The sequence below is a fragment of the Anolis carolinensis genome, chromosome 2 (genome assembly GCF_035594765.1).
Source record: "Anolis carolinensis isolate JA03-04 chromosome 2, rAnoCar3.1.pri, whole genome shotgun sequence".
NCBI classification, from domain to species: Eukaryota; Metazoa; Chordata; class Lepidosauria; order Squamata; family Dactyloidae; genus Anolis; species Anolis carolinensis.
In genome coordinates this window covers 119,175,183-119,201,836 of record NC_085842.1, presented here as the reverse complement: position 1 = coordinate 119,201,836, position 26,654 = coordinate 119,175,183, and the positions used below count along the sequence as shown (strand labels likewise).

Here is a 26,654-nt window from a genome sequence, read left to right as displayed (position 1 = left end):
CGCCACAGCCTGCCTGGGACAGGGTGCGGGGGGTGAGAGGCATGGCTAGCGCTGGCCCTGTGCCTCCCGCCGTGCATGCCCTGGCCCCGCCTCCTGCGCCACCCACGCTGTGGGGGGCGGGGTCAGGGCGCCCGCGTGCAGCGTGGGAGGCGGGGCCAGGTCTGGCCATGCCTCCCGCGCTGCCCCGGCTGTGGGGGGCGGGGTCAGGGTGCCCGCGTGCGGTGTGGGAGGTGGGGCCAGATCTGACCACACTTCCTGCGGCGTGGTGGGGGGGGACGCAATTTTTTTTTCTGTACCCCCAAAAATTTCCTCGGGCCAGTCCTGCTCACATTTGTCAGCACGTGAAATGATTCTTGCATGTTGATTTGTTGTAAATAAGCTAAAGGCTCTAGAAAACAGAAAGATTTATACCTGGTGCACCTTAAATTCCAAAAATATTAAGAAACTGTCATATTTTGAAAAAATAATTGTAAAAGAATGATATACCATATTAATTTTGAGAAAGAAATGTACTGGGTATGAGTCAACTAACTAAAACTGAATTCTTTTTTTAAAAAATATCTTTATTGGAAATTTTATATTTGAAAAATAGAAAAAAAGAACTGTATATTAGTAAAGGATAATATTTTCACATCGAAAGTGGGGGAACACTTATTATTATTAGAAAGTAGGGGGGGAAAGTGAGAGATAAAGAAGATATATATACACACACACACACATAATACAATTGAAAGGGGAAAAAACTGCTGTTGACTTCCATCTCACTTTAACTGGTTCTGAAAAAATTCTGAAAATCGGTAAAACCCATATCTCCTTCGTCCTCATCAGTTTCTAAGATTGTATTTGATCAGCAGATAGGATCAAATTTCATTTGCTTTAAATAGTCCTTTACCAGGTCCCAATTAGTTTCTTTCTTTGGCAGACCTTGACTTGGAGATAACCAATAAAACTAAATTCTGACAACATGAAAAAATGCACATTGGGCATTTGTTACATATACAACATGATTTGGATGTCAGTTGTATTCCCCCATGTAATTCCAGTTCACAGCAGTACTCTCAGATTTGGCATTATTTCTGGATACCCAGATGGTCTCAGTAGCCAGGAGCACTTTTCATGAGCTTAAACTGTGGCACCACCTGACTCCACCGCTGGAGAAAAAAAAGACCTGGACACAGCTTTTCATGATTTAGTAGCATTCAGATTAGATTACTCTTATATACTCTGCATGCCACTATGTTTGAAAGACTGGAAACAGTATTTGGGTCACAGCATTTTGAACCAAGTATAGACTGTTGTGCTGCACAAGATGTGTATAATTCTGAGATGGTTCCAACTCCATTATTAATTCATTCGTTTCTGGTTATGGTTTATAGTACTTTACTGATGTTTTTCAAAAGATCTAAATAGTCTGAAAGAGGATACCTACAGGAGTGCCTCCTCCAACTTTCAGGGTACTGAGAGTTCACAATCTTTCCCTTCTCCAGAATGTGACAGGTTAGGACAATACAAAGCATTTCAGATGTAGCACCTAAACCAGTGGTTCCCAACCTTTTTTGCCATACCCCACATAAGTATCCCTAAAATCCTGATCTATTCATGTGGAGAAAGCCTAAAAGGACATTAACTTGATCTAAACAAGCTTCCAAAGAACATGGCATCCATGAAAGGCATATTTAAATATTTTGTTTAGCTTGTGATGTTAAAAGAACACTGGAATTAAAATTGCCTCCCTTTTCTGTGCTTATGCACTCTCTAGTGAACTCTGTGCTCTCACCACTCCTCTCTTTTGGTGGGCTTTCCTTCTCTCCATTGTCACCAGCTGACCACCCTTTACATTCTGGTATAATTTTTAAAATGTGTATGTTACAATATATATTTATACATTGTATATGAGGCCCCTAGAATGATAAGAAATGAGTGGAAAAACCACTTAATAATTGATTGCCCTTCCCCCAATCAAATTGCTCATATGGGGCATGTGCCCCACACTAGGAACCAGAGGTCTAAACTGTGGTATATTTGGTAATCAAAGAAACTTTATTTTTGTAGTTTAGTATAGCTATTTTACCTTTTTGTATTTTTATTAATGTCTTAAAACTTTCTTATCACAGTATTATTAGCTGTGCTGAGGGTCTTTAGCTGTGATAGGAATGGACACATTCCTCAGTAGGAAGGCACCAGATTTGCATATAGAGAAGTTCCCATGTACAATCTCTGGCATCTTCATGTAGGACTGTGACTAATTCCTGCCTAAATCCTTTAAGAACTATTATAAAGTAAGTACTATAATCCTGTGTGAAAATAACCAATGGTTTGACATCATATAAAGTGGCTGCTATTGTTTCTAAATAGTGTTATAGATAAGTAGATGTAAAATACTTGCTTTGAAATCAGCTGGCTACCTTGTTTCAAAGAAAAAAAACTAGTGGAAATGGCTTCCTTGATGAATGATAGAGTATGTAAACTTGGTGAGAATTCGGATGGCATTGGAAGTCTTTACATTTGCTTTATCCAGATTACCAAGAATGCTTGTGGTTAGTATCCTACCTTTGATTAACCTCCAGTGTTATTTGGTCTCATTGCTAAGTGCTATACTACAAGTAGAGCAGGGGTCCCCAAACTTTTTAAGCAGAGGGCCGGTCCACAATCCTTCAGACTGTGGAGGGGCCGAATTATCATTTGAAAAAAAATACAAACAAATTCCTATGCATACTGCACATATCTTATTTGTAGTGCAACAACAACAACAACAATGAAAGAACAATACCATATTTAAAAATGAATAACCTATTTTAAAATTATTTAAAAATAATTTTTTTATTTATTTAAATATTAAATAAATAAATATTAAATAAATAAATAAAAAATATTTAAAAATGAATAAACCTAACCAACATAAACCTATTAGGATTTCAATGGAAAGTGTGGGCCTGCTACTGGCCAATGAGATAGTCAAGTTAATTAGGATTGTTGTTGTTGTTGTGTGCCTTCAAGTCATGTCAGACCTTGGCCGAGCCTAAGTCTAAAATTATTTATTTACTGCATTTATTTACTACATTTATATCCCACCCTTCTCACCCCGAAGGGGACTCAGAGCAGCTGTATGTACATACAATATATTATATTATTAGCATAACACAATATTAGCATTATATATTACTATATTGAACTATACCACTATACTATTATATAATATGTAATATATAACATATAATTAATATTATTATATGTTATTAGTATTATATTGTATAACATAAGATTATTATCAATATTATATGTATATACAATATATTATATTATTAAAACTGATATAAAAATATATTATAAAACTGAGGGCGGGGGCCAGGTAAATGACCTTGGAGGGCCGCATCCGGCCCCCGGGCCTTAGTTTGGGGACCCCTGAAGTAGAGCATCCCTTATCTGGAATTCTAAAACCAAAATACTGTACTATAAAATCTAAAAATGTTCACATGACTGACTGAGATAGTGACAGCCACTCACAAATTATCTCATATGCACAAAATAATTTACATTATTGTCTGCAGAATTGCATTCAGGCTGTAAGGCACATACATGAAATATAAATGATATCTCATTATGTACATATTTGCAAAAATCTGGGAGGAAAACAAATGAAACCCAAAAGATCTTTATTTCCAAGCAGCTCAGATAAGGGATACTCAACCTGTAGTTTTGTTTTGGTTTCAGGTAGTGTCTACATAAACAACACATGGGGAAAATAACACTGAAACTATTCCCTTAGTATTGTTGGCATTGATCACTGGCAGTTTACTGATGGAAATGCAAATAGCAGTAGTTAAGTCTTAAATTATTGCTGGAAAATCCAGTCACGAGTTTACTGTAGTTTTCCCTTGGGATTCTTGACAGAAACTGTTTGGATGGCTCTGGAGTAAATCAGAACTACTTCTAAAATAGCAAAAAAGAATTGGGGAAGGTACCGTTTTCAAAGCCAGCATCTTCCTTACTGAGTGCAAAGAAAAGCAGGAGAGCCAAGACCAGAAATATACAGTAATTCTCACAAAAAGTTAGTATGGACTTTCATGAGATTTGCACTAAGTTTAATGTAACTTACTGTGGTTACGAAATTGCAGTTGTAAGATCTCCAATATGATGCAAAGCCTCAACAACACATGATGCAAAGCCTCTGCTGAAATTAAAAATGTAAAGTAATACCAGACAAATTGTGCAAAGGTATGCATGAGTGAGTGTTAAACTGAGTAAAAATGTCCCTCATCAAAAGCCCACAAATCATTATAAAAAGTCAATTTGGAAAAATAAGACATCCTCTGAAAATAAGCCCTAATGCATCTTCTGGGGCAAAAATTAATATGAGATCTTGTCTTATATTCAGAAAAACAGGATAGATAGATATCTATGAATGAATGAATTAATTAAACTCAGGTGTTTTTCTCTGTTTACCGGTAACTATTCCCATTGGGATTCTTGTCTTGGAAAAGAGGAATGTTATGATACTGGGTCAATTTAAGAGGCATTCTGGCTGGGAAATGATGCCCCCATCCAACTAGGGTTGTTGGGTCAGCCTATGCATTACATCCAATGTGAACACTACCTAAAGTAAAGCCATTACATCATTGAAACTTCAACTATTCATTTCAGGATTTAGTCTAAATAGGTCTAACAACCCCACCTTCCTCCCCAAGGGGACTCAGAGCGGCTAACATTCACACACTTTGATAAATTTAAAACAAAACAAATACAAAAATTTTAAAAATTATACAGTATTGTGCATGTTAGGTTAAAAATACAGTTAAAATACAATAAATACAATTAAATGCATTTTAAAACACCCCATCCTCCCAAAGAATCCCACCCACAACTTCCCCAAAAAAGTCTCTTATACATGTCCAAATGCCTGCCTACAGAATGAGGCCATCTTGTTCTCTCTTGAGAGGGAGTTCTACACTCTGGGAAGGAAGTCATGCTGCTCTCCACCTTTTATTGGACGGCAATTGCAAAAAGTTGACACCATTTGCTATATTTGATAAGGATGCTGGGACTTGCAATCAACAGCAACTGGAGGGCCACATGATTCTCAGGGCTGAGCTATTATGAGATATTTGTATTGGAATAGCTGCTGCCTCTTGGGAGACAGTGTATGGCTCCAGGCATCAACTGAAGATCTGGAATTTTAAAAGCTTTAAAAATGTTATTATGTTTCTCCCGTTGCTGGCAGAGGTTTGCCTGCCCTGTTGATTCATGTGGGAACTCAAAAACTTTCACGTACAATTGAAAATACCTGCACTGTAGAAGGGGTTTCAAAGCAATTCAACAGAAACAATTCATTTATTAGTTCTTTCATATATGTGGGAAACTCTCCAAGAAGAGTTTTAATGCACTTCACTCTTTTGAGTGTTGGTCTTAAGGGAGAACGTTTGAACCATTATGCTATAGCCTTTGTCGATGCTATATTGTACTTCAAGACTTTTGTGTAATTGCAATTTTTTCCAGTGGAAAGAAGATATGGGGAGGAGGGGATATCAGAAAAATCTCAAGCCCATAATGAGAATCCTGTAGTCTAGCCCTGTAGTGTATTTCTATTGGAAGTGCTTTTTAATGAGTGAAACATCCACCATCATGGCAATGTGTGTGTACAGGAGAGCCTTATGGAGTTGAGACTTCTGAATATGTATTGTGGCTCTGTATTCTGCATACAGATGCATATGGCAGCCCCACATCAATAAGTATCTGGTTTCTAGTCCACCAAATAGGAAAAGGGGGTACTGTTCTATGATCCAGGCGGAGGCCACCAGGGGATGCTAGAGAGTGAAGGATAGTCCATTTTATGAAGGTGGAGGGTGGGTTGAAGGAGGTAAACCATTTTGCCATGTTTTCCTGTTATTCCCCCCACCCATGTCCCCATTGTGGACACAACACGTGTTTATGAAATGGGAAGTGAGGAGGAGAAATAAGCAGCAAACCCCCCCCCCACCCTATGGACTATCATTTTCTCTCTAATAATGATAATAATCTTTATTTCTATCCCGCCCCATCTCCCTGAAAGGACTTGGGGTGGCTCACAACATAAGTAAAACACAATAAACAATAAATACAAAGTAAACAACAAATTTATAAGGAAAACCTGTAAAACAAAATAACAATTAAACAATAAACAGTAAAACATTAATTATACACATTTAAAACACAATGGCTCTGTAAATATGTTAATTAAAAGCCAAAGTGCCCTAGCCCCCTGGTAGCCTCCACATGGAAAATGGGACAGTAACAAAAAAAATTCCCCTCAGATACAAATAACTATTTTTTCCTTACATGGAAGGTGATAAGGGTAATGGGCTAGGGGTAAACATACTCCTTCTTTTGTGACCGCTATGTTTACATCAGATCTTGGCCCTTGATGCTGGGATTGGATAACTGAGCACATTGGAAAGGATATAAAAAAATAAGGACCCAGAAGGAATTACAGCATGGGAAGGTATGTGGCTTGTGGATCAGAACTCTCAAGACAGTATGCCCAGAGAGAGATGCTTTAAAACCTATATTTATCAGTAACCCATGTGACATTAAGAAGATCTTGCTCACTTTGACCTTTTAGCTTTCGCCCTTGCTCAGAATCAAATCCTTCTCCTTCCTCCACTCATCTGGTATTTGCAGAGGGAAGAAGACTCCTATTGATACATTGTTAGTTTCGCTACCAAATGGCAGGAAGTGGGGGAATTCCAACTGGACCCCTTGGAGGGACAAAGAGTTCCATTTCTCCCTGTGTTCTATGGTAGTAATGTGATAGTTTGTGCCCCATGAAAGTCTCCAGTTCTTCAAGGAAATAGTACTTGAGAAAAACCATGTGAGTAGAACAGAAAAACCACCATTTTTAGCTTTATTGTACTTTAAAATAGGGAAAAAATCGTATTTTCCTTGCTTCTTTTAAGAATAGGTGTTTATGATTTCTTTAGTATTCCAGAAATAGGTAGCATTTTTTCCTCTGCAAAAAGTAGGAAACAGTTGCAGGATACAGTTGTAGGATCGCGCTCCTCCCCAAGCCTTAGTTTTCTATTTTCATCCTTCCATGTTGTACATATAGTTTTCAGAAGAGCAAAGAAGAAAGTTAACGTATAAATGTTTAAAACCAAATTCAAAAGATAATCATCACTATTGGCAAATAATTCTTGGTGGGTAATCTATGGGCATTCCTTCATTTTGAATAATTCAATAATTTATTCTGAAACATTTGGACATATGAGACATGATTCAGGTAAGATATGTTATCACTAAATTCAACAGAAGCAATGTTATGTTTAAAGTTGTTTTCTGTTCAGTTCAGTAAGACTCAAGAGTGGTTACTTTGGGACATTTGCTATGCCATGTATATATCAATGTCATGAGTAGTTTCACCTTTTATAGCTGGTAGGCTTATTATGTATATTCCTCAACATTTCTCATAGTAATTCAGTGGTTCTGAGCAATGTGAATGTAGTAATGATGAAGCAAACTACATAGTGAATAGTGGTACAGAGTGTTTTTAGGCAAAGTGTGTGTTATATTGTCCGATATTTAGTGAAATATTTCATCACCACCAAATCTATGGTTAAGTAGTCACAGCAGCTCCAGCCTCTTAATCTGATGATGTGGTCTCCTTTTCTGGAGGTTTATAGACTGGATAGCTGACAGAAGTGTTTTGATCAATTTCTTCATTACAGATATCGTTTAGACTGGATGGTCCTCATGGTCTCTTCCAACTCTATGATACCATGAATTGCAATAATAATAATAATAATAATAATAATAATAATAATAATAAAGTGTCTCTGACATAGACCCCGCAAACTGTCCCAATTTGGCAAGGACAGGCCCAGTTGATCGTTTATCATCTCACTTTTTTCACTGCTTTTAAATGAACTGAAACTGTGCACACTGGCATCTGCACTAACTAGCAACCCACCATCCTTTTATTTGGAATATCATTTTTTAAATTACACACACTGCTTGCTCCTACCAAGAGCAATCAAATCAGAGTGCTGTATAGATGGGGTGAGGCTGAAAACAGGAAGTAAAACTCCAGGAGGGAACTCTTTCAGCAACCGAGAAGATTTAATGTCTCGAGGTACAATGTCAAATAAATTATTAACTTCTTTTAACTCTACGGTAGTTGCTTGTACTGGGGAAACTATTTTTTTATAAAACCTGTAGAGTTATTCTTCCCTTTTAAAAATAAGAAAGAAGAAGAATGTTTGGCTTCTTACAGAAAACATAAACCAGGGGTGGGGATCCTTTTTTTTAAAAAAAGAAGTGTGACTGTGGTATGAAAGAGCCATCCATGATGCTAATTTCTTGTGTCCCATGATAATGTCTGTGTTTTTTTAAGCATTAGGGGGAAAATCTAACAAGTGTAAGCATGAAACATTCTAAAATATTTCAAAAATGGTTTAAAATGTATCTTTCAAGTATCAGGAAACTATAATTAGGAGAATTATGGACTCAGGAAAATCTTTGCAGTTGAGGACATATCCTGAGCAAATTCACACTTGTTTTTTCTACACATAAAATACTTATTGTACAGGGGGAAAACACATAAATATGTGCAAAATTTGCACAGAACTTTTTGCAAACATTCTCACATTATGAAGAAAATCAGTAAATTGCTACAGTCTTTGAGAGTGAAAATAGCAAAGAATTACAACCCTAGATTATATGCAAGAAGAGGTGAGAATGCTATACATGGACAGCATTATCACAAGTAATGAAAGTGTATAGGACCACATTGTTGCAATTGGTTGAAAGAGAGTCCTCTGTAGAATGAATAATAACTCTTCAAAATGTTGGCTATAATAACTAATCACCCTGAAGTTTCTTGAAAACCTATACATCTAGCCCTCCATGCACACAAGTGGGAGAACTCACACTAGAAAACAGAATGTAAAATCCATCACACAGCTTGCAAATCTGATTCATTTCTTATCCTGTTCCACACTCTGGAAGGATCCTAGCTTTTGAAAGGCTGAATACTGTGGCGTGCCAGATATATTGTAATGCCAATGCACTAAAAATGACTGTGCCTGTTCATCTAAAATGTCTGAGTGACTGAGGTTGCAATCCACAGAAAGTAGTATAGAAATCAAATGCATCAGGATTTTTGTTGAAAGAGTAGTTTAGTTTGATCCTTGTGGTTGTATATCACATGGCACTTCTGTGGCAAAGTTTTATCCTTTGTCAACATCCTTTGTTTTTTAATCTGTTTTGGATGGACTTTTGAGTGTTACAAATTTCTGAAAAATCAAAAATGTTCTTTCACATTGATTAATAGATATTGAAACCATTATTCAACTCTTAGCATAGAATTTCTATTATTGGTGTATGCATCAGTATTTGCATTTGGTGAAATTAAACCCTCTTGTGTGAAATATGTGGGTGAATTGGAGCACAATATTCAAGACTATAGGAGACATTCCAAAATACAAATCTCCAGTTGTTGTCTCCACATGAACTCCATATTTGCTGGGTGTGTACCTTAAACAATCCAGTGAAAGCCATTGGTACCCCATGTTATTCTAGATGGATTAAGGTAACTGTTGCTTTCGTGTGAAAAGCCAAATCAGGAATTTGTTGTTATATGCCATCAAACAGGCTTCGTATAATGGTGATCCTATGACTGAAAAGTCTCCAAGAGATCAGAGTTTCATTATCACCTAATATGAAATACATTCTCCAGATCAGCCATTCTAGAAATAATCTTCTCGTCGCAGAAATATATTACTTTTTATTATTCATAGTAATTGCTTTTCAGTATGCAGCCATTTGCCATTCGTAACTCATTTATGATCACAGGAATACTGTGAGAACTGTAACATCTTTGATCCAATCTCATGACTTTGCTTCAAAGTTTGTGACCATTTTACTTTGGTTAAAGAGAGAGAGGTCAGGCACCAGAGCAGTGGGTAAATTCTGGAAATTGTGATCTGACAATACCTTGAAAGCCAAATGATCTCCACCCCTGGTTTTTAACAGCCAGGGTTTGAAATACAGATAATGCATCACCAGTAATAACATGGGTCAGAGTCCTGCTGGGGAATTATGGATGCTTAACCTTCACAACCCTCTACTTGGGGTGACACATAGTAAACATGAAAGTCCCTCCATCCCCACTTATGAAGAAGCAGCCATTGAAATCAAGGGGGCTTAATTCCCCGGTCACTTGGAAAGCAAATTATTGGTGTTCCCGGCCTCCATCATGCCAATAATCTCTGGTGTGAGGGGGAACTATGACAAAGACCCCAATTCTGCAGGAGAGTGGTGAGAAACATTAGAAGCTTTCCAAGTTATAAGAAAACAGACTCCATCAACTGCTGCAACTGCTTTTTGGCAAGTGGCAATGGGAAGAGTTGGGTTGGAATTCTGCGTAACTCTGTACCCACAGTAGTTATAGATTTGTAACTCCTCAATAGGATCCAGCCTGTACCTATAACACAAAAGTGAGCATAATATCATTTTTCTAGCAAGACACAATGATGAATAATACTATTAGATTGTTAATGTGTTTATGTGTGAAAAATACATAAATAGTACAATTTCCTAATTAATCCCAAAACATTGTTTTTGGAGTAGTCTGATCTGAGAAGTGTGTGTGTGTGTGTGTGCTTTTATAAAAAAAGCAATACGAAATAACTGACTAAAAAGTTACATGTCAGCATTACTCATATAGTGACAAGTGACTACTCTTGTCAGTGAGTTCCTCCCACTGTTTCTCTAGTCATCTTCCACAAATATTGCACCCTTGACTGCTTTGTCATTTGTGGAAGATAAAAAAACAGGAACCAATGTGTTTTCCATTAAAATACAACCTCTTTGTCCACATGGGACATGTTTCCAGACTTTGCATGAATACATGGAATTGCAGGTAACAACAATGATACCCTATCACAGAAGAATACCCTAGAGTTGACTGGAGGAGCTAGAAAATGCTTAAAATTATGTATTTTGTCAGACGGGTGAATGAAACTGCAGGCATTGGTCTCACAGATATGGGATCATAAGGTATAAAATAAATACAAGCTCATATTGAATATAAAAACATGTGGAGAAGAGGAATTAAACAGTCTCTTCTACAAATTTTCCCTTACTTAAATTTCTGACCTTCTGAGTTTGCTTTTGAAAAGGTTTTAGGAAACATAAAAGATATTACTTGCCACACACACACAATTAAAGTTTGAGCTTGATTAAATATGATCAGATATTTGAATCAGGGTCTCAAATTATTTCTAAGAAAACAAGATTCTATCTGTGATGTCTATATCTGCCTGTTTTTCAAATTTCACAGAAATTCAGAGCACAGATTTATCAGCAGGATGTACATCTTAATTTTCCATACTGGGTGAATTTGGGCACACTCTTTCAGCCTAAGAGGGAGGAAATGGCAAGGTCCTTTGAATAAATCTTGCCAATCTCACCATATGTTAGAAATGACTGAAAGGCACACAACAACAAACACAGAATTAAGTTTTATTTAAATCAGATTTTGGCCAATACTGCAGCTACTGCTACTAACCCTTCACCTTTTCCCTGCATATATTTACCATAAGGGCCATAGCAGAGGCAGTGCAGTGGAAATAGGAAATATAGCTATGGGACAGGTATTTCTATGCCATTCATTTCCAAAGCATGGTGGGCAGCTGGCAACTTATCACACACACACACCTTAGTATAATGGCCTAAAGAGATTATATTTGATATTTAAGGGTAGTGAAATAGAGAGAAAACTCAGAGACAAGCAGCAGCTGGCTTGGCTGCCTTCCTCCATTCTACCACCCACTAGTGTGTCTAGAAATGAAGGGCAGGCTTATTGGTAGTAGCTGCAATAGCAGTAAGGGTGATACTCAGCAGAGATCAGAACAGTGAAGGCTGGAGCCTCAAGACTATTAGCAAGTGTCCTACCACAACAGCCTTTAATGCTGGTCCATGTGTATGTACCTATGGTATCTGCTGTTGTATATAATATATGGTATAGGTACCATGGAGAGTCAGCATAGTGTGGTGATTTGAAATTTGATTACATCTCTAAAGACCAGGGTTCAGTTCCTTGCTCAGCCATGGAAATCCACTGGGTGGATTGGCAAGTCACATTGTCAACCTCAGAAAACCTGGTAGGATTGCCTTAGGGCTGCCGTAAGTCAGAAATGATTTGAAGAGACAAGAAATATGTACTATGTTGTATACCTATACTATGGTATAGGGGCCCACATCAGAAATCACTGACAATGGTTTTGAGACCCCCTCACTAACTCTCCAGCCCCCTCATCTCTGTTTTCCTGATCTCCTTTTTCATGTTGCTAAAGTTGGATCTATCATTTGGGTGGTCTGAACAGTTCTTAGGGAGTATTTCTAATAACAAGAAAGCAAAAAAAAAAATCATGAGATGGTCGGGAGGGGATGGGCACGTGAAGGGACTCAAAATCTTTTTAGCAAGAAAGGGGGAAAGACACTACTATTTGAGCAGAGATTAATTTACAATCTCAAGTGTGAGATAACTCTTGGACCCACAGTTGCTGAGGTTAGCAACATGGTGTTAGGTTGTAAATGAGCGGCATAAACTGTTGAGACAATTGCCCTGGAGAGAGAGGGAGAGAGAGATGGGGGAGAGGGAGAGAAGGAGGGAGAGAAAAGGGAACCAACCCCAGGTTAAAATTTAGAAGAGAGAAATGAAAGGCTGGAAGATTGTGAGGTTGGGGAAAGGCGGAGGAACAGGGACAGGGTGAGACTCACACTCCTGCACAAAGAGAGACAGAGGGACGAAAGAGAGAGAAAATGAGCCATGCACTTAAGGAGCAGCAGGAAGAAAAGCTTCAAACAGCTGATTTCCACCCTTCTTTCAATCCCTGCCAGTCGCTTCACTAGCACACCAGAGGCTACTATCTGGGTGTTATCTGAAAAGATGTGGAGCAAAGGAGAGTCTGAAGGGCTGCAGACTTTAGGGATTGTGGTGGTGATTTGCTCTTCTCTGAAACTTTTGCACTACCTTGGATTAATTGACTTATCAGATGGTAAGAGAACCTCCAAGTTTTACCACCTCCTCTATATTTTTTATTTAATTATAGTGGCACTCTGGGTTTACAGTTCTTTGCCCAGCTACCCCAGGGGTAAGCTTTGCTGAAATCAGTGAAGACTTACCTCTGAGTAGACATGTATAGGATGGCACTGTGAGAAAGACTATCTTGTTTTTCTCTTATGGCTGTTTCTTTTTTCAAATCTCTTCCTTGCTTCATTCTGCAGTGCTGAATTTTGTACTGTGCTCTTGCAAGCTTCTGGGATTCTTTTTAAGTAGTATGTTTATATTGTTTGTGTGTGTGTGTGTGTGTGTGTGTGTGTGGTCTTTCTCCAGTTCTGAAGCCGTTAAATACCTTTTTGTAAATACTGCTTCACCATCATTCACCTCCTGTGTAGTGATTGTGTTTCATTCAGGTTAATTGTAAAAGCATCTAATTCTTAGGACTCTGATATGTGCATAAGACATGTAAAGATAAAGAGATGTACCTTAAACATATCTACTCACAAAGAATTCCCAGGCTATACAGAGGCATATTTTTCTTTCCACCAAATACACTTTTGAATGCTTTAAAAATTAAATGACAGATGGCCACCAACTACAACTCAGGAGACAAGCAGCAACTGTAATTTTGCTCTCTAAAATAAGCCCCCTCCTATTTATTGTTGGAAATATTAGAGATGGGGTGATTTTTACCTAGGAGTACATGCTGGGGACGAAGGTGTTGAATCTGTTGTCCATGTCTTAACAAAGTTTAACAGCCATAGTTATGCTCATGGAATACAATTAAAAAATCAATGTATTTTCACAAAAGTGAATGCTCAAAATGAAAATATATACATAATCCCTCTCTGGTTTTACTCTTTTGGGGGAGGGAGGCACTGGCTAATAAATATTCTAAGTTTACCTTTCCAAGCACCTGTTTGAAGTTATTGTAAAGGCAGTACTTAACAATGCATTAAACTAGGCTGAAACATGACATGAACAATATACACAAAAAAGTGAATAAAATTGCAGTGTGTACACTGAACTTTGGAGGGAACTTTGCTGAACTTTGGGCTCACTTCAGTGTAAATGTGCATGAAATTATATCAGTAAAAGTTTGTCCCTTTCTTTATCAAGTAGAGGGAAACGATCAGAAGACCAATAGTAGCCCCTATATTAAACCACTTCTATCTGGATTTTTAAAAAAATCATTGGGAAAAAAGTAATCTAATGATCCATGCATTTTAATATGCAATGATTATCTAATGAAATATTGCTGTAGGTAAGTATTGACCAAAGTTGACATTGATCTCAAATCATTTTAAGTTTTCTAATTTTAAATGCAATAATAGATCAATTTATCCTGATAGGAAATGGAATCCATTGAGATGTCTGCAAGACAAAATCAAAATGGCATTAATAAACCACCAAAGTAGGATGGTATCAAGAAAGGGACTCACCTTACTGCATTACGAAAGGAAGCAATTTGAATTTCTGCAGCTGCATGCATTAGCAGAGCCATCCATGAGAGTGCAAGGTTTCTTTTCTGTTTGTTCTTGGCTGTAATTCCAACTGTGAAATTCTGTTGTTTCCAAAAAGATAAATCACTTATTTTGTATGAACACCACGCTCCTGGAAAAATCAAATTGCTGTAATCAGTTTTTGGAGGAAGCTGTAGCACAGTGCAATACTAGATCTTTATAAGTTGCAATCAGGGTATAATTGTGTTTCTGAATCATTTACTAGGGCTGCTGCCATTACAAAATCCTGGATGAGATGAAAATTTGAAACAAGTTTTTGTCTGTTTGTTTGTTTGTCGTAGCTAGTGTATTGTGCAAGAGCGCCATTCAGCTTCATTCAAGCACTGCAACTGTATGCCTGTTAAATCTTTGCAGTAAGCAGTCTCCCCTAATCCAATATCACTCTGGGCTGATGGGCTACATCTTTTCTGCAGCTTTGCTTGTTAATTGCTGCTGCCTTTCAGACTGTAATACCATCCTCCCAGGATTCAGCAGCGTGCTGTGTAACATGCTGTTAAAATGCTTAGAAGTTCAGAGTTTATTTTCTCTCAGGTCTCCTAAAATCTTCAGCTGATGCAAAGCCATGCTACATGGCACCTGCATGGAAAAAAACATCTGAAATAAACAAAGTAAACTGTGCTTGCAGTAATGTTACATGGGTTAAGGGGATTCATCACACAGGTTTTTCAAATGCAAGTTGTTTTCCCTTTCTGCCTCTCTTTCTTTCTATCATCTTATTTTGACATTTTGAGAGACAGTGGCAAATATAGTGGACCCCATAACAAAGAAACTGTAGGCTGACTTGTGGGATCACCATTTCACTTGTTTTCTTTCTGAATATGACTGGTTCTGAAAGGGACAAATGAATAATAGCAATTGTATCAATACTGTTTCAAATGTAAATCACAAGCATGGCACCTGCAATATGGATTTGGATCATAAGAATAAAAAAATCAGTCACACTTGTGTCCCTACTTTTACATCTTAAAAAAAAGCTAATTGGATGAATGCTGTAATTTAATTTTACACTTTAAAACTGCAACTAAGACAACAAACATACTCCAGTTCTCTAGGAAAACTGAAGTCTTTAAACTACTATCATCTAACTCAGGGATGTCAAACTCATTTTCACTGAGAGCCACATCAGCCTTATGATTGCCTTCAAAGGGCCAGTTGTAATTGTAAGACTGTATAAATGTAACTATGGTCCTTTCTACACTGCCATATAATCCAGTTTCTGATCCTAGATTAAGCTCTTTGAACTGGATTATAGGGTAGTGTAGACTCATTTATTCCAGTTCAAATCAGATAATCTGGGATTAGATATAGGATTATATGGCAGTGTAGATTCAGCCTTTGTCACCCTGGTATTGGAAGTCTTGCGTGCCACACAAAATGACGTGATAGCTTGGATTCGGCCTGTAGGCCTTGTATTTGACACGCAAATAGATACATCTATAGAAATCAACAAGTCAGTTGGGCCAAGTGGCATTAATCTCACAGTTTGTAAATTTATCATGCAAAAAGTTATTTTAAAAAAACAGAATTGTAAAAAGACTTCCAAAATGATGGTTAAAATAAAGAATTGGGGTAGAACTAAGTAGTACTAAATGGGGTCAGGGTTCTGTGCAATTATAAACACATCCTAACTTTTGTTCCTAGTCAGATACTGTATTTTCATCAACAAATATTACAATAAGGGTTTTCTCTTTACTCTTTAAGAGTTATTCCACTGCTTGTCAACTAGAGATCTGCATTTTTTCATTAGTCCTCATAAATTGTATCAAATTAGTTAAATTCAGACTTATGAGGCGGTATCTGACATGTGGGTGTGGCCCGTGCCAAAAACTTAAGAATCGAAACTTACCCAATACTTCTTATTTGCATTTTGTAAATCTCAGAAGCCTCTCAAAGTCAGTTTCATTTTCAATGCAATCAAGCAAAGCAAAGCCAAAAAGGCTGCAAGTCCTATTAAAATTAATGGTCTCTTGCCATTAGGAGAGGGAAATGCAGTTTGGAAATGGAGTTTGGAAAGGCAAGGAACTGTATGGCAGAGAATGCAAAAGGCCCTGCCCTAAACCACCATTCCCAGAATTCTGCTCAGCATCAGAAAACCCCACTCAGGATAGGGGGGAGATTTGTCCCTTCGTAGCAGTAGCCAGCCAGCCAGCCAGAGTTCCAATAAATTGTTGAATCTGCAAAAAGGATACTTCAATACAAGTAAGTAAATCAGTGCTTGCCTGGGAAGAAATCCCTAAATGGATGGCCCTTAGGGTTCCTTCCAACTCAATAGGTGAAGCATATTAATTAGTTTAGAGGCAGAATAGCCATCTATCAGGACAGTTTTGATGGTGCCCTTCTGCATGAAAGACAGGAGTTGGATTAGATGGCCCCTCCAAATTTAGAATTCTATGAAAATATAGAATTGGTTAATATTGGTTTCTGTTGGTTAATATATGAGAGACATTCAATGAGATAGCTGTTGTGTCTTTTAAAAAAGGGTTTTTTTCAAAATTTTAAAAATTCCTTAAAATCAGTAGAGTATGAATATTTCTGAAATTTGGGAGGAATGATCCCCTGTAATCTTATGTCATTGTATAGAATATACAAGGAGATAGCTCTTGTAGTTTTTGTTTTAAAAATGTTGTTTATAATCACTTTGAAAATACTCCAGAATTTGTTGATAAGTGAAACATTCTGAAACTTCATGGGCAGTTTGAAGAAGTGATAGGCTTTCAGATGTAATAAAGTGTACTATACTACACAACTAGCTGGGTACTGGAAGTATAGAATGAATGACAGTAGAACCTGGAAATATTTTTTTTGATATTTTAACAAAATATGTTTGTGAGTTGTCTGTTACATTCTATATCAGTAGTTCTCAACCTGTGGGTCCCCAGGTGTTTTGGCCTACAACTCCCAGAATCCCCAGCCAGTTTACCAGCTGTTAGGATTTTCTGGGAGTTGAAGGCCAAAACATCTGGGGACCCACAGGTTGAGAACCACTGGTCTAGATGAAGATATTCAACACCAGAAAAATGCAAACTCTATAACAAAATTAAAGTTTAGAAATCCCCCAGCTAGTTGTGTAGTATAGTACACTTTATTACATCTGAAAGCCTATCATTTCTTCAAATGGGAGGAGAGAGGGAGGAGAGAGGGAAAGAGAGAGAAACAAACACCGATCTTTTGAGGAAATCATGTAGCACCTTTAAGGATAATTGAGAAAAAGAAATTTGAAATCTGATTCATCCACTGTAGTCCATGAAGGTTTAGGTCCCTGTAGTACATAAAAGCTTATGCTAGCAGTTTTATTTTCTCTGCTAGTTTCAAAAGTGATACCGGATTCCCTTTTTTAAAATAAAAATAAAAATCTGAAACAGATGAGCAAAGATATGTCTTGGAATAGTGTTTTAATGTTATTATTTTTTGCATTTTTAAAAGTTATCCCAAGTTAAACCAACTGTTTTGCTGAGTGTTTTGTGGCAATCCATATTTGGGTATAAGCTTCATTTTACTATTAATAATTAAAAAGATAAGTGAATGGAAATTATTACGCTCAAAATATGCAAGATACTGTTATTTAAAATAGTATATTGCATTGGTTCGTAACAGGAGGTTTATATAGAGTAATGTCACAAGAGGGAAAAAACTGAAAATTATATTTCACAAAGCCACATGTATACTGTGATTATTTTAAGTATTCTGTAATCAAAAATGTACCCTCTTGAAATGTATCAAGAACTGTTTTGGCTTTTGTACTTAAAGTTTTTTTTAAAAGTTCTCAGTTGTGAGAATATGTTATAGTATAGTCTAATCAAAGGTGACAGGTATCCATGCTGCTTCCATCCCAATTCGCACACTCATTTGTCTCACCATAAAAAGTCACGGCAAGGTGACTTTTGATTATTTTAGTGACCTTTCTTTTTGGATTTTGCCCATTGTGGGGTATGATTGATCACTTCATGGAGGACCTTGATCTTGGGGGTTTCCATGAGACATATGGTAGATGTTGGGTAAAAGAGTTGATCATGCAAAATAAAAAGGAAAGGCAGAGTCACCTTGGAGAAACTTTTACCATGTGCAAAATCAATAAGAGAGCTGGGTCTTCATCCTGCTGATCCCAGCATTTTAGCTTAATCAAACTATAGGCTGGGGTCCTGGTGGCTTAAAATAGCAAATGAGAAGAGAAATTCAAACCAAACAGCCACACATAATTGGACAATCAATTTTATTTTGTTTTTGTTCTGAAAAGCTTTGCTTAATGAAGAACCTCCTATTGTGATCAAAACCCCTAAAGCTTGAAAGAAAAGCAAAAAATAGGAATACACTCAAAACCTATTTCTGTTCGGTTATAGTTTTGTTATGCTGTGGCTGTTCAAAATGGATGAGGGTAGTTCATGGTTTGTTTGTTTTTTAAGTGAATTGATACACTCATGAGGCCTTTTCTACTTAAACTGGTATTTTTGTAGTCTGATGGTGCTCTGTAGTTGGAGCAAGGGCCTTTTTGTTCTGTTGAGGACAGGTGCCACCTCTGCTAGCTTTGTTTATATGCTGGTCTTCTTTTCCCTTGGCAAAGCCGCCATCAATCACTAGGACAGCCTTCCACTGCTGACACATTTTATTTCTCCTAAATATAGAGTGATTCATCTCAGATATGATGTACACTCTTGGACAGTTGTCAACATTGATTAATTAACTCCATAATAAATTGGGGTCTCGTTTTTCTCATGCATGTAATCTTTTAAGAAACTTTTTAAAAGCATGGCGTGCATATATTTAATTTTATTTCTCTCATTCTGGTCTGATCACCCATTGTGTTGCGTCTGTGAAAAGTCTGTTTTCCACAATAAGAGATTGTAATACACAGGTCAGCAGATTTTTCCCCAATTAGTGTATTTGATATACAACATTTCCCTTGATGAGTAAGAAATAACTTCCTTTCCACCATTCTCTGAGACTCAAGAGACATAGGAAGATGATTATTGATTTATGAAGTTCAATTTGACCTGACTGGTAGCAGTTCTCTGAGATTTTCGTATTCTATGGAAATGATAAAGAAGGAATCTAGGTAGTACTGTACGCAAAGCATGGGCTCGCTCCTAGTTACTTAAGAGTAAGAGATCACTTGAACAACCAAAGGCAAAAGAGGCCACTACTTCAAAGTGGTGCAAGCAGAGTGATTTTAATGCCACTGGGTCAGGTCATCTTAGAATCCACCGTGGCTTAACCTTCAACCTGTTTTCAGAGTCTCTTGCAAACATGAAAGTAAAGATGAAGAAGGACTAGGTCTTTGATCAAGGTCTTGAAAACCCTTTTGCTTGCCAATTGCCACAGTTCCACTCCTCTTTTTTAGTTTCACTACAGTAAGATCATCTGATTTTGCAGGACAGATATTCACGATCCTTACCCAACACCCACTACCTACTGTCCATCACAGGTTGGCCTGATTATGAAGAAGGTATGAATTAAAAAGATGTTTTCAAAGTTACTTCCTGTTACGCCCTCCTTCTGAAGGTTATTCTGGAGGATGGAGGAACCCTTCAGAAAAACATGTAACAGATACATAATAGAAAGGCTTCTGTGCTGGGCATAAGCATCCTTTTATATCCAATTTGCTATTTATTGTCTGTGTAAGGGTATGTGTGAATGTCTTCGTATTAACAAATGCATTTAAAATTATAAATAATAATAATAATAATAATAATAATAATAATAATAATAATAATAATAATAATAATCCAAGATCTAAAAATCAGCTGATGACCCAAAATGCAGACTGTGCAAGGAAGCGGATGAAACCATTGATCATATCCTCAGCTGCTGTAAGAAAATCACACAGACTGACTACAAACAGAGGCACAAATATGTGGCCCAAATGATTCATTGGAACTTATGCCTCAAGTACCACCTCCCAGCAGTAAGGAACTGGTGGGATCACAAACCTGCAAAAGTATTGGAAAATGAACACACAAAGATACTGTGGGACTTTCACATCCAGACTGACAAAGTTCTGGAACACAACACACCAGACATCACAGTTGTGGAAAAGAAAAAAGTTTAGATCATTGATGTTGCCATCCCAGGTGACAGTCGGATTGATGAAAAACAACAGGAAAAACTCAGCTGCTATCAGGACCTCAAGATTGAACTTCAAAGACTCTGGCAGAAACTAGTACAGGTGGTCCCGGTGGTAATCGGCACACTTGGTACCGTGCCAAAAGATCTCAGCATTTGGAAACAATAGATATTAACAAAATTACAATTTGCCAACTGCAAAAGGCCACCCTACTGGCATCATCCGAAAATACATCACACAGTCCTAAACACTTGGGAAGTGTTCAACTTGTGATTCTGTGATATGAAATTCAGCATATCCATCTTGTTTAATGTGTCAGACTATGTTGTTGTATCAATAATAATAATAACAACAACAACAACAACAACAATAATAATAATAATAATAATAATCCTTTATTTATATACTGCTCCATCTCTTCGAGGGATCTCAGGGCGGTTTGATGATGATGATGATGATGATGCACCCACTTTCAGGAGCATTTATTGTTATTTAAGATAGGAAAGTAAATATTCATCCATTTTCTCATGCTTACCAAAAAAGGAAAAAGTTAATTATCATTGGATGGATTTTTTTTTTACTGCAATGACAATTTTACACACACACACACACACACACACAGTCCTGTTCTGTGTAAAATAATGGAGAGGGTGAACAAGAATGTGATTTTTGCTCTACGGCAAGCATTGACAGTGACAATTTTCATAGCCATTCTTAAAAACCATTGCAAAATGCTCAAAATTTCTTGTATGCTCAGCCAGCAGGAAAATGATTTTTCATATATTTCATTCCTACATGCAAGAATGATATAAGCAAAGATTGTAAGACTGTAAGATTTCATTTTATGATAGCTTTTAGTGACAAAAAGTCACATTCTAGAATTTGACAACCTGGACATAATGAGAACCATAAGAGGTAGGACAATAGTAGTAAGTGCAAATTTGTGAACTAGATATTTCTCCAGTACTAGTGAAGATGCTGACACAAAGGAAATTGTGGCTTCTTTTCAAATTTGGGTTATTGTATATGACATTATTGTCCTCAGAAAAGCATGAATGTATCTTTATTTGTGGAAGTGGTATTGACAAACGCTCAGAAAACCCTGCCTTATTGTATTCTTTCTTCTTCTACAGATATTTATTTTTAGCAGTGTTCTCTTTTTCTAATTGAATGGGACATTTATGTTCTTGACGCTGGTAGCAACTTCATGACACAATCAAAACATTGCTAAATGTCTAAATATATATGATACAGCCTTATTGATAGAATTAAGTAGGTCTGGCCTCAAGTAGACATATCATATATACATTTCTCTGTGATTATTTTCAGAAAATAAAGGAATAAGTGCATCAAATAAATGAGAGTAGCCTGTATTCTGTGAGTCCTTGTGAAAAACTTTGGGGCTGTGCCCACACTTGGGTAATTACTCTTATCAACAGGTTTTTACATTTTGCCTGCTGTTCTTCATTTACTTGTCCGGATCACTTTCCCTAATGCTCAAACCATCAATTTAGATTAGCTGCTGGCAATTCCTGATGTATATATAGGCTTTCCTTTCTGCATAATAAGGTGATACAGAAATTGATGTAAACTGCAGTATTCCCAAGCCAGATGTCACAATGATACTTAATTTATTTTCCAGCTAATTTTCTAAAATACCACTTTCTAGTGATCCTAGAATTACAGCGTTTGGAGGAAACCCTGGGGCCATCAAGTCCAGCGGTTCCCAACATGTGGTCCTCCATGTGTTTTCGACTTCAACTCCCAGAAATGCCAGCCTACTTACTAGCTGTTAGGAATTGTGGGAGCTGAAGAACCAAAAGTTGGGAATCACTGATTTAGTACAATTTTCTGTCATGCAGGAATAGTATTTGCACTTTGAAGAAAGAAACTTTAGTTTAAAGACCTCCAATAAATGAGGGTCGACCAACCTCCAAGACAGTCAATTCCATCATCAAATAACTCTTACTATCGGGAAATTCTTTTTTTAAGGGTCGGTTAACTGAAAATCTAACTCCTAGCTTTGCAACCATTAATACCTGCTTACAAAAGTGATGCACAGAAAATAGTATTGCCTTTTGCTTCCCTGTAATTCAGAAGTGCACTGCCTAAAATTACACCTATGGTGACTGCCAATGATAAGCTGGTACTTAATTCTGCTGTGTCTTCCAGTGCACTTATTTTGCCCTGTTGTCCTTTCTATTTCTACTTTCTTTGATCAATGAAATAGCTAAGTATTTCCTTAAGGGAAGTGACAAATCTACCTGAGCTGTTACTAACTTACAGTCCTCCAGATGTCTATGTCTTGAAATCCCACATATTCCAATCAGTACACTCAGTACAGTTCTCAAACTATGTATGTCAAGCACAGGTTGAGAAACATTTCACCACGTAGCTGCCCCTTTTATCACTGCTGATGTTTATGAACCATTTTATCATTCTTGTCCATGACATTTCATCAGGACCATGTGATGTTCAGCCCTCCAGATGTTTATAACTATAACTTCCACAATCATTTATCGTTGGCATGGTGGTTGAGATAACTGTAGGCTGCAATGGAAAATATTTATAGAACAAACATTTTCCCATTTGTTATAGACAAATGGAGGGGATATTAACATGGCCAATCCTGAGTTTCCACATCATGTTGTTGACACTTAAGTAGCATCCTATAGTTGTGGAGCAGAGCCTTAAAGCTTAAAGCATCTTACCAGGACAGATACAGCCATACTGATCTGTAGTGGGCTGCTCCAGATCTGTTTTGCTGTAGGCTACACTGTCCAGCCTTGACTTCTCATCAAATGCAACCCACACCCAAATTCAACAGACTCCCCAAACTCCTAGTTATCTATTTACCCAGGCTTGCAAATAAACAGGAGGGCAACCTCAAGCAATCAAGACCACATGATATATATCTGCTGGGTTGTTTTTTGTTGGTGATGGGTCCACGTAATAAGGTCCATGGGCCTTGATGCTGTTTCACATTACTGGTATTGTTTAATTTAAAGCCCATCATGTTATGTTAAGTGTCATGTTTTCTCTTTCTTTTTTCTCCTGTTCTCACGTTTCACTTTTCTCAAACTCAGGATTTTTTGGCACATTATTTTATTACATATTCTTTAATCTAGTTTCTGGAGGCAGTTAGTTGAAGTTGCCTAATTGGTTTCTCATTAAAGGAAAAAGGGTTGCTTCTACTAATAATTTAGTAGCAGCTCCTAATCCAAAGCTGCTTTTATGCTGTCTCATGTCCTCAAACATCTCATGATCCCAATGCTGGTGTTGACCTATAAAGTCAGCTTGGATCCCTTTTATGAGCCTCGTAGAACTCTAGCATTGTCAGTAGAAGCCTTCTTTCTGTTCCACCACCTTCTCAGTATCTTTTGGTGGCAGCAAGGAGGTCTTTCTTGGTGGCTTCTTTGACTTTGGAACTCCCTCCCTCTTTCTGGCAACATCAGAAGAAAGGTGTTTTATATTAAATGAATGTAATATTAATAACTACTGCTGCTACTACTAGCGGTCTTTAAAAAGTGTGTGTGTCACCTGTGACTTCTGATGACCCCCTTGAGTATCATAGAATTTTATTAGGTATGGGGCACTTAGAGTATTCCATGCTTAATATTCCTCTGAAATATATGTTTGTGTCTAATCTATAGCTGTATATGATCTATACTTGTGGCCCTTGAGACATGGTTGAGCTGCATATCCATCACCCTTGTCAACATAGGCTACAGTGAGAGATGATGGAAATTGCATCCCAACAACATCTGGATTCCTCAAAATGCCCAGCCATATAGATTTTGGCATGGTATCATTTTGAAAATCTATTTAACATTACTTAGAGAAGCCCTTCATACTAAAAGCTTGAATATAAATATTCCAAATAAATAAATAAATAAATACTCCTTTCTAGTATATCTTCCTTGGTAGCATTTACTTCCCTGCTTGTTATAGTCCCCAAGCAAGTCTCATAAAATACCTCCCACTGAGTTCAGTGGTGACTACTACAGTAGGTTAAATGTTTGGAGGTTCATGACTCCAACTATACCAGATTCTTCCCCTTGGTTAGAGCTGTACAAAATAAATCTGCAGTGGCACTAAGTGGATATCTCATGCTGTTTTAAGTTTTCCTCTCTGGCTTTATTTCACTTTTCAATAGCCACAGGATTAAGTACTCTATTGATTTTCTTCACTCCTATTTTGAAGGTCATTTTCATGAACTCTTAATTTCTCAAAGAACAGCACATCCATATTAGTACACTCACAGTATTGCTAATTCATGGTGCTTTAGTGCTACATGGTGCAACTATCACTGTTGTTTGCATTAGATTTTGTGTGCAGATCCATACCTGGTTGGTTGATACTGTGTTCATTTCATAATCTCCGCTTGTGGTTAAACTGTCTCCTGCCAAGCCTTTATGTTCATCCCGCACACACCTCCGCCTCATAAAAACAGCTGTAGTCATCGATAACAGACAACTTGGGAAACCACCATGAATGGATCTAGTAATGTGAGCAATAAACCACAGGAGCAGAGCTTACTGCTTTAGTTTTCGTGGTCCAAACATAACCAACAGCTGACAGTAAGCCAGCCCCCAGGGGAAGAGCTAACAAAACCAGAAAAAAATCCAGAGGCTTACTACCACAGCATGTTGTAAAGACTGTTTCACGGTTCCACTGGCAAATCAAAGTGGGATTTTGACATAATCTCAGTGCACATGAACAAAGGGACAGCATAATGCAAGGAATGCTTTCTGTGGAGTAGGTGGCAAAACAGGAGAATCTCAGATCCAACTCTATAGGATTTGTGTATCCTAGGGCCTCTTTACACAGGGCTAAATAGTCCCATTCTCCCACTTTTGGAAGGAGCGTGGACGGGACTGCTGATCATCATCAGATGACACTTGGCAGGTTCTGCCCACATTCCTCCCAAGGTGGAGGGGAAACATCAGAAGATGCTTCCTCCTCTACCATGAGGAGGAAAGTGTTTCTCGGATAGCTCTGATGAAGCTTACCTACACTTTCCTCTCCTTTTCCCCATATGATGGAGACAGGGACAGTGTGCCAATGTGCCCTGTCCCATCCCCACCATATGATGGGGGAAGGAGGGAGGGCGCATGGGGGATCATGAGGCACCCTGTGTACCTTACATTTTGCCAGCGACTGCCAGAGCAACAGCCTGGCCCCCCTGGGCCATGTGAAGAGGTCCCTTGTGCTGTAATGTGGTCCCATTCGGTACCATTTATAGTATGGATATATTAATGCTTGCTGCAAGGCTCATTTCAAAAAGGCACAAGAGAGGCTTCTCAAACCAGCAGGGGGGAAATCTCTTTTTCAAAATCCCAACCGCTACCACCATTAAATGTGACACACAAAAGCTCTTCACATCTAGGCTGAGGGAATCTTTTTCTTAATATCCCACACCTTTTTAATATGGGACCTCTCAAATCCCGCTATGGCAGGGGGCAATCCTTATTTCAGGATCCCAGCCACTGCCAGCTATAAACACTTGAGTCTGTGCGTGTGCATGTATAAGATGATGTGACACTGAGGGGGAGTATGTGAGACAAATCTTCCACTGACTCTATGTAGAGCAATTAACCACTCAATAACACTGTCTTTATTAAAAACTAAGAAAATTTTATTTATGGGTTCTTTAGCCCAATAAGCGTGACTTGTTGCAAAGATTTCCTTCTTCAGTTTCGCTTGTATATAATATAGATAATATCTTTCATTCTTTAACATCAACAACTTGACTGAAACTTTGTCTCAACAGTATTTCTTTTCCTCAGCTTTACCCAGCTGGGAACCAGGACCTAAATAAGTCCTTTTTATACTTTAATATAGCATTAGTAGTTGCACATTTAAACACATATATTCTTCCCTCTAGCCCATAGGTTAGAAACTAAACCGAACACACAGAAGTCTTTTCTCTATCTTCCTTCACTGAAAACATGAACCTAACTAACTTTTTAAAAACATTCCCTCCTTTTTCATCCAGCTAGCTCCGCCCCTTTCTTGCTAGCCTCGAAATAGTTAC

At 37.7% G+C, this 26,654-nt stretch overlaps 1 protein-coding gene across 5 annotated transcripts in view; it reads left to right on the top strand.

The window, feature by feature from the left end:
• kcnip1 (potassium voltage-gated channel interacting protein 1) overlaps positions 1 to 26,654 on the top strand; it is a 747,099-nt gene that overhangs the window by 655,155 nt on the left and 65,290 nt on the right. Inside the window, exon 1 of one of the 5 annotated variants that reach the window (XM_008104643.3) lies at positions 9,200 to 13,031. The exons of the other annotated variants lie outside the window; for them this stretch is intronic. Coding sequence (XP_008102850.1) covers positions 12,803 to 13,031 — 229 coding nt within the window. The 5' untranslated portion in view covers positions 9,200 to 12,802. Of the gene's footprint in view, positions 1 to 9,199; positions 13,032 to 26,654 lie in introns of those variants that run through there. 5 annotated transcript variants of the gene reach the window in all.